At 42.1% G+C, this 8,422-nt stretch overlaps 1 protein-coding gene across 1 annotated transcript in view; it reads right to left on the bottom strand.

The window, feature by feature from the left end:
- Positions 1 to 326: 326 nt before the first annotated feature.
- Positions 327 to 8,422, bottom strand: part of FLT3 (fms related receptor tyrosine kinase 3) — a 30,644-nt gene continuing 22,548 nt past the window's right edge. Inside the window, 10 exon segments of the mRNA XM_075720289.1 lie at positions 327 to 461; positions 1,448 to 1,519; positions 1,521 to 1,554; positions 3,155 to 3,254; positions 3,338 to 3,449; positions 4,091 to 4,213; positions 4,579 to 4,703; positions 5,083 to 5,213; positions 5,573 to 5,726; positions 7,759 to 7,869. Of these exon segments, the coding sequence (XP_075576404.1) occupies positions 327 to 461; positions 1,448 to 1,519; positions 1,521 to 1,554; positions 3,155 to 3,254; positions 3,338 to 3,449; positions 4,091 to 4,213; positions 4,579 to 4,703; positions 5,083 to 5,213; positions 5,573 to 5,726; positions 7,759 to 7,869 (1,097 nt within the window).

Here is an 8,422-nt window from a genome sequence, read left to right as displayed (position 1 = left end):
ACTAAAAACCCATGGGTTTTCCTGTGTTTGCTTGCAATATGGCAAGAACCAGTCTGAATTCAATGCACTGCATTAGGCACTGTTTGCATAAAACCAGGAAAAGAGATATGCAGTTGTAGAAAGACAATGAAAAGACCATTGCTTCTCTCTTGTGATAGATGTGTTTGCTGAAATCAAAGAAATGAATTGTGTCTTCTCAAAGTAACACAAATAAGAGATGTAAATAGAGCAGCAGTTGGTAACATTTTCTTTTCTTAGTGGTGATATAAAAACATATATGCTACACCGAGTTTATGAAAGTATTGAGATCAAATCCAGAACCCAGATTATTTTTCAACCTGAGAGTCTTCATGCTGGAGCACAGTTGGGGATAGCAGAGATTCCTCATCCCTGCTTAGACGTGGTTTAGTTTTGGTGCTGGAGTTGTGTGTAGAAACATTTTTCTTCATATTCTGGTAAACCTAGAATTGGGAAAAGGAAATAAAAGATATCTTTTGCTACTACTGGTTGTACATAGTAAACTGTCTTTTCTGCCTGTGAAGCAGGCACTTGTAAGGTACAGCCCACCTCCTCTTGAGGGAGAATCACACTCGTATTTGGCCCGTTACTTCCCACTGACTCCAAAGGGAGTCTAGGCAACTGCCTAAGTGAGATGGATCTTACCCAGCCCAAAAAGAACTGGGTTGAGGAAGGGCGCTGGACTGCAAAGGAGGGGGTTTTTTTTCTAGGTACAGTGCTTTGAAGTTGCTCATCTGTTTGCCTCTGTGCTTGGCAGCTTCTGCAGGCTAACAGCCTGCAGAGAGGCTTAAGGCTGCAAAGGCAAGAGTCATTCATAGCCTCCCCACATCCCAAAAGGTTAGCAAGGGCCACTGCACCTGGGAATAGTGTCCTAGCTCAGAGTGGATACCCTGGTAGGAATCGGTAGTTTTGAAAGAGAGTTGCTTATCCTCCCTGAGGAAGAGATCACAGTCTGTTAAGAATGTAAAATGACTTCCTCAGATCCTGTTTATTATTTTTGACCTATGGCTCTCCGTCTGTGAGGACGTGGCAGCACATACCTATGGTGCCCCCCATGAGATCCCTGGCAGGAAGTGGCCGGGGCTCGGTTCCCCTCCCATGGCAGCTATCAGCATCACCAAAGCCAACTGCACACCCGGCTCCTGCACAAGGGAGGCACAGTCCCATAGCACTGGCTGAGAGATTTCAGCCTTCCAGAGTCCCCAGTGCAGGCAGTGGGAGGAAAAGAAATCCTCATAAGGGAGGTCAGGATTCCTTCTCGATGGCAGAAAAAATTTCCCACCAAACTCTTACATAGATCCCCGGGGAATAGCTCCATAACACAATTGCACCTTGAATAGCAACCAGAAGACTGTTTCTCAGCTCATAACGGGGGCTACAACCCTCCCCCCCCCCCCCCCAACATTTTCTTCTTTCTGTGTTTACTTACTGCTCCTTCTGCCTCAGCCAGCTGACAGGCAAGAGAGGAAACAGCCCAAGAAAAAGAGGGTCTTTTTCTGGAGGTCAAGGGCCCAACAGGACTGCATCACATGATAGCTGCAGGAACAAAAGAGGTGACAGAAAATATGTTAGCTGTTGGAGTCTCTGTAAGTGACTACATGGAAGTGCAGAATTTGGATGGGAAATCATGGGACACCAGAATGTTTTTTATAGAAAGAGGCCAGATTTAGCATGTGTTGCATCAGAGGGAAAAAGATACAGAAAGATGAGAAAAAAGGGTGAAATGAAGAACATGGCTTTACTGGAGTCCTTAGCAAATCCCTCCTCATAGGAGATTGGGGCCAGGAATTTCACCCCTGTCTGGCACATACTGGCATGCTAACCTCATTTTCCAGCTTCCATAAAGAAAATGTAGGAAGACAATTCCCTGTCTGACTCTGGGGCTGAACCTGCTCCTTTTGGACTCTGTAATCTTGAGGACAGTTTACACAGTGAGTCATTTTGTGGAATCTGACATCACAAAAATCTTTCTGAAGTTTAAACACCACCTTAGAGATTTTACAGTATGCATCAGGGACCAGTGCAGTGCCTAGCTGCTTAAAGTCGCCTTGCAAACTTACCAGGTTAATAAATTCCCTGGTATTTATAAGCCCCACAGCCACCTTTCTCAGAGGTGAGTCTGTCAGATTTACCTGTACCTTTGATGCTATTACAGTCTCTACATGGAGAGGATGAGAATGGTACAGTGCCATAGCAAGGCACTGAGTCTGTAGGCCATCTATGAAAATGTCTGCCAGAAGAGCTCAGACAACCTAAAGTCCTTCCCTTTCCTCCATGCTCCAGGTCTTGTAGCTCCCCACCACCCTCTCTTCTCTTCTCTTTCTCTTCTCTTCCTCTCTTCTCTTCTCTTCTCTTCTCTTCTCTTCTCCTTCTCTTCTCTTCTCTTCTCTTCTCTTCTCTTCTCTTCTCTTCTCTTCTCTTCTCTCTCTTCTCTTCTCTTCTCTTCTCTTCTCTTCTCTTCTCTTCTCTTCTCTTCTCTTCTCTTCTCTTCTCTTCTCTTCTCTTCTCTTCTCTTCTCTTCTCTTCTCTTCTCTTCCTCTTTCTCTTCTCTTCTCTTCCTCTTCTCTTCTCTTCTCTTCTCTTCTCTTCTCTTTCCGCCTCTAGGCAGAGGTCCACCCAGGCACAGAGGTACAGGCTGAAAATCATGTGCTGAGAGCACAGGAATAGCTCCCGCCAACTCTTCCTTAGCAGAGTTTTTCTCTAAGATGATCCCTAGCCTCTGGGAACTGAATCAAACATGCTAAAGCTCAATTAAAAAACCAAAAGAAGTTTAGAAAAAATCACCAAAGGTTTAGCTAATTATCCAAAATTAATATGATATAACATAGGTTTTGCAAAAACAAAAGGATAAAGAAGTCTGTGATCTGAGAACAAGAAGTTCCCTGGGAAAGGAAGGCACACTTAAATCCAGATAATAAATTAGTCCTTTCAAACACACATAACCTTTAGTGTTGATCACTTCTGCTTTAGGACAAAACCTACATGATCAAGCAGCCTTTTTCAGAGTTAGAGGAAGATCTCACCTTTTGCGATTTTTTTGAGCAAGGTACAGTGTACAATAAATAAAAGGTCATAGAAACAGTGACCTAGTAAATATAAATTCCCATACTGTGAATTAGTCAGGAAACACACTTACACATCTTTTGTAGCATAATACGGTCGGTCCATTTTAAATCCACCTTGTATTAATTTGTAGAAGTTTGTATCAACCTGAATACCAGGGTAGGGATTTACACCTGTGGAAAATATTGGAGAATACATGTTAATTCAGAAGTTGCCAAAACCAAGCAGTGCTCTTTTGCTGCATTACAGAACATACCCAAAGAGAATATTTCCCATAGTAATATTCCATAAGACCAGACATCACTCTTCATTGTGTACGTCATCTCGAATAAGCTTTCAGGAGCCATCCATTTAACTGGTAAACGAGCCTGTATAGACAGGGGGAAAGGAGGCCGGGTCATGTTGTGACACAGGCTTTCTAGATGACTCACTCTGGTTCTCACTGCTTGAGTAGGATCAATTCACGTTTGCTATGTGAGAAGCTGGGCCTCTCTTAGTAGCCCCTTTAAATTTCCCTTAGAGAGAGAGATAGGCACTTCTAAGGAGCCAATTCATCTCACCCATTTTAGATGACTATTTAAGGAAGAGACGAGCTCATCCCTGGAAGAGCTTTCTTCCCTTCTCTGAATTCCAGAGTGAGTAGCTCAGATGGAGATGTCCACCCTGTACTTCTTCATATAGCCAGAGGATCTGGTGTACCCCACACATATGCTGTTGTCCCTATACTATTATTGTCCGTAGGAGAAAACAATTCCCAGCACTTCCATCAACGATTTCAGCGCGTTTTAGAAAGGACATGGGTACCATCTCATTTACAGTACTAGCTTGATTAGGTTAATGGTAAGCTATGAATTTGCACTTGCCAAGGGCAGGAAAAAGTGAGATTTCTGCACTGTCTGTACAGATATCTATAAAGATAACAAGGAATTTGAAAATGCAAAGCTTCACTTTCTTGGTTCCTTATCGTTCTTACAATGGTATGAAAAATAGAGAGCATTTGGGAACTTACGTTGCCCCTGATGATGTAGTTGGAGTCGTTCACTACATCTCTGGCAAGGCCAAAGTCACATATTTTCACCACTTTTCCATGGGTCACTAGTATATTCCGGGCAGCGAGGTCTCTGTGAATGCACTTAGAAGGAAAGGATGGGTTAACGCTCTGCAGCATTTGGTATCAGAAGGAGATAATTCCCTTGTCTCACACAGAGCTCTCTGAATTGGTGCCTCCTTCCAGTCAAACAGTTTGGAGAATGAGCAAGCTTTACAGTCCCTGGTTGCGTGTGGCAAAGGGCAGGGCCAGAGCAGGCAGAAGTGTGCAGTGCGGCCACTTACTCAGGGTCATGCTTAAAACTGCAATCCAGTCTTTGCTGTAAAGCCAGGGAAAGAGGTATAGTTCAAGCCTGCCACTGTGTGGCTCTGTTCTCCAGTCTGCCTTTTATAGACTGACCTATTTTTACTGTCTTTTCTATCTAAACAATTTGCTACCCTTCACCATACCGATTTGGACTCAAGAAACTCCATTCCTTTGGCAACTTGATAAGAGAAGCAAAGAAGGTCTTCAAAAGTCAGCACATTAAAATCCTCTTCTTCATCCATCTGTCTGCTTGCATGCTTAATTTTATCTGTAAAAAATAAGCAAAAGTACAAGTTTTCCATGGGCTTCCTCATTCTGATTAATTCCACTGACTGTTGTAAGGATTTTCACATGCTCCTATCAAGAACATCACAAAAAGCATCCATCTTTTGCATCCTTTGCTCAGACACAAAATAAAGGAAAAAGTATTTTCATACTCAAATACTATGTGTATCATGACCAGAAACATAAGCCTCTGGTCTTAAGTGTTGTTGAATCCTTCTCCAGCAAAATTCCTGCCAGGAGGGAAGAGAGACATATGATAGAAAGGGGCCTCCTGTGCCACTGAATCTAGTCAGGTTAGACCAATAATAAAATAAATACAGTAATAACAGAATCACTAGAGATAAAAGCAACTAATCTCTTACCTTCCTCAGAATACAGCTCAAACCCGTTTGATCCAGATGTCTCATTTATGTTTTGACTTCTTTGTGTGATTTCAAATTCATCCTCTCTGCATAGAGTTGTATTCATACCGTACTTCAGGTGAGTTCCCTTCCTGGAGTGGGTGTCACATTTTCAAAGGTTACACACAGTGGACCACATAATCTTCTACATATAAACTGTTGTGCAGTGGAAAAGCATGAACAGTTATGGCTATTAAAAATCTGGGCACAGACATGAGTCTTCTCAAAACTGGAAAGAGAAACAAGAGATTTCTCGCCTTTTGCAGTCCAGTGTGAAGAACATCATAAGGAGAATAAAATCTCAGCTCCTCCCAAGGCATTACTTATTAAAGTATGTGAAGGCACATTCTTAAGAATTCAGTAATTTCACCAGTTTACAGCACAGCTGAGAATGCAGCTTAAAAAGAGAAAGTAGCTTTATAAAGTATTAAACTGTTGCTGAATGCTTTACCTGGAATTTTGGTCCAAATGGATATTGTGGTAAAAGCTGAAGTTGTGCTGTTTAAAAATATCTGTCAGTGTCCAGTGAAACTTTTCTCTCTTGCTCCTTAAGTAGTTCAGAAGGTCACCATAGCAACAATATTCAAATATCAAGTAGATTGGTCCTGAAATAGTTGGAAATGTAAATGCCTCCTGCTATCTATAGCACCCTCCCCATTAAAGCCCTAATGATGCCTCATCTTCTCTCAGGACTAATCTGTATTAAACATCTCAAGCATTTTCCCTTCCCAGGTAGATAACCTGTATTGATGAGCAGGTAATGTTTACTGACTGTAATTATTGACTGTAATGTCCCTTTGGAAAGTCTGTGTAGTTGATTTTTCCCTGTGGTGCATCTCCCAAGGTGAATTGCAAATGCCTATGAAGGCACAAACATCCTTCCCCATACCAATAGCACCAGGAAGGACAGCACAGGCTACAAAGATGCAACATATTGTCTAAACAATACATGGTTCAAGCAAAAGATGACCTCTGCTAATTATTTTGACGGTATGAATTGGTATCCTTTGACCTACGCCCTTTCATTTATCTGCACTATCCTCATGCTCTAGAAATACCCTTTTTTTTCCATTCAGGCCACCTGAAAGCCAAGTGCGCTTGCTGAGAGGACCTATGGGAGGGAAAGACCTTGCAAAGGGACTTGTCCAGGTGGAGCACTGGTCAGGCCACTTTCTCAAGAAAGGAAAAATACCTCCAATTTACAAGCAGGCAGGCTCAGAAGAAAGGCATGACAAGCCAGCAGGAGCAGAGCGAATGGCCCAGGGAGAGCTCAGCATGGTCACACATCACCCCCGCAAAGTTTTACACTGGCATCACCACTTCTGGCTCAGAAAGACCAAATACAAATTTGTGGACATTTCTGCCAGAAGGCCCCTGTCAAGCAAGGTAGGGCACACTGTGAAAAGACTGTAAAGTCTCTCAGAGAATGGATGTGAAGTCTTGAGAGCCACGTAAATGCTTCTGAACACGGGACTTGGATAAGGCTGGAAGTGTCCCTGTCCTACCTTGCCAGACTGAGCAGGTCTCCCCTGCAGCTCTACTGCCTACACCATCACCCTTGCTGAGTTTTCCAGAAGGCAGTGGCAGCCTGTATAGTTTCAAATCAGCTAAAGCCACCAACAATGATCTATTTCTCTCCTTTCTTTTTATGCCTCAAATGTCTTTGCATGACAGTATTGCTGTTGATGCAAACTGGGGAAACAAGAGTTAACTGTTATCTTTGTTCTTTCTGAATAAATATCTGTGGCAGAAAATCTGTCAAGTTTTTCAGTGGCAGGTGTTACAGGTCATGTGGGCAAACACTGGGTAAACCCTGCCCTTTCCCTGAGGTGATCTGTTCTTTAGCCTCCCTCCACCCGCTCCTGTGCACTGCCGGACTGGCCAGAGAGGGAGTTCTTGGGACAGGAATATCCACGTATGTTGCCTCAATGATATCACAAGTCATGCAATAATTAGCGATAATATCTTGCCACTTTCATCTAAGCCCATCTTTGCTTAGTTCTTTCCATCTTCAGTTTATCTTTACATTCAGTCCTTTAAAAAGTTGTCTCTTTTTTCATTACTCGCTTCTCTCTTCTTTCTTTGTGTGCCCCCTCTTTTTTCAGTTTCTTTTCTTTCCTGTCTAGCCTTTAGCCATTTTTCCCTTTCTTTCCAGAACTTCACTGTTTGGTGAGATGCATGATTTAAAAAAGAATAAATAAAATAAAATGTCTTATGTGAACAGAACCATGTGGATACAAAGGTACCTTACACCAGATAAGCTTTTCCTTTTCGCTTAATAAACTGGCCTGTATCAGTGCCATCACCACTGCAGCAGGAAAACCTCTTCTATAGAAGGGCTATTGTATCACTCCATGCAAGTTTGATTAGAAAGGACCCATTTCTGTACCCATCCATGGCCTTAATTTTGATTTCATTTCATCTTCATCTTTTTTTGGACTGGCGCAGAACAGCAAAATTAGTTGGGCAAAGACAGACTTCAGGGGTGAAGAGGGGAACAGCAGCCTGAGGAATAGGTGATTAATTATGGCTTGGATGTTTTTAATACTGCTTTCAGTAATCAATTTTTGATGCTCTTTTCTGTTCAGGAGTACTCATTAATCTGAACATTTTAATTGGTACCTTTCCACAAGTTACCTGACACAGTACAAGCTCCTAGTAGGTTCACAATATTTTCATGGCTTCCAATGTGAGTCATCATTTTCAGCTCAGACATTAGAGCATCTTTTTCTGAAGCATCAGGTTTTTCTGTAAAAGTAACACAGGTTTGGAAATCTCCAGCAAAGGATTAAAAATGTAAATGGTTGTGATGCTTTGTCACATGCAACTCTTCATTTCAAATTAATTGGACTGAAAGTACATCCTAAAAATTTTTGTACAGTATAAAAAAATTTAGCCAAAGGTGGAAAATAAATGTGTGTGTGAGAGTGTATCATTTGAATGCTTGGGAAAGCAGTCATAAAATGCTAATGCTTGTCATTCTTAGGCTGGCAAGGAATGTGAGCACGGTATTAAGGTATTCACAACCACAGAAATAATGGCAGTCAACCCTGTTGGAGAGAAATGTTAAGAGAAAAAAATGTCTCAACAGCCATACGGCATACAACAAGTTGTGATCCAATAGCTAAGAAGGCCACCCTGTGTTTCAGTAATAACTTCAGGCTTGCTTTTCAGCAAACATTCGGTCCTCGATCTCAGTGAATTGGGAATGTGAACCAAAATGATCAAGATATCAAGATGAACTACCATAAAGACAACTGCAAAGCAGCAGACCAAGGAAGTGCAAAGGTGATGAGCAGCT

The sequence above is a fragment of the Pelecanus crispus genome, chromosome 1 (genome assembly GCF_030463565.1).
Source record: "Pelecanus crispus isolate bPelCri1 chromosome 1, bPelCri1.pri, whole genome shotgun sequence".
NCBI lineage: Eukaryota > Metazoa > Chordata > Aves > Pelecaniformes > Pelecanidae > Pelecanus > Pelecanus crispus.
Note: the sequence above shows the minus strand (reverse complement) of the source record. Positions and strands in the feature narration are given on the sequence as shown.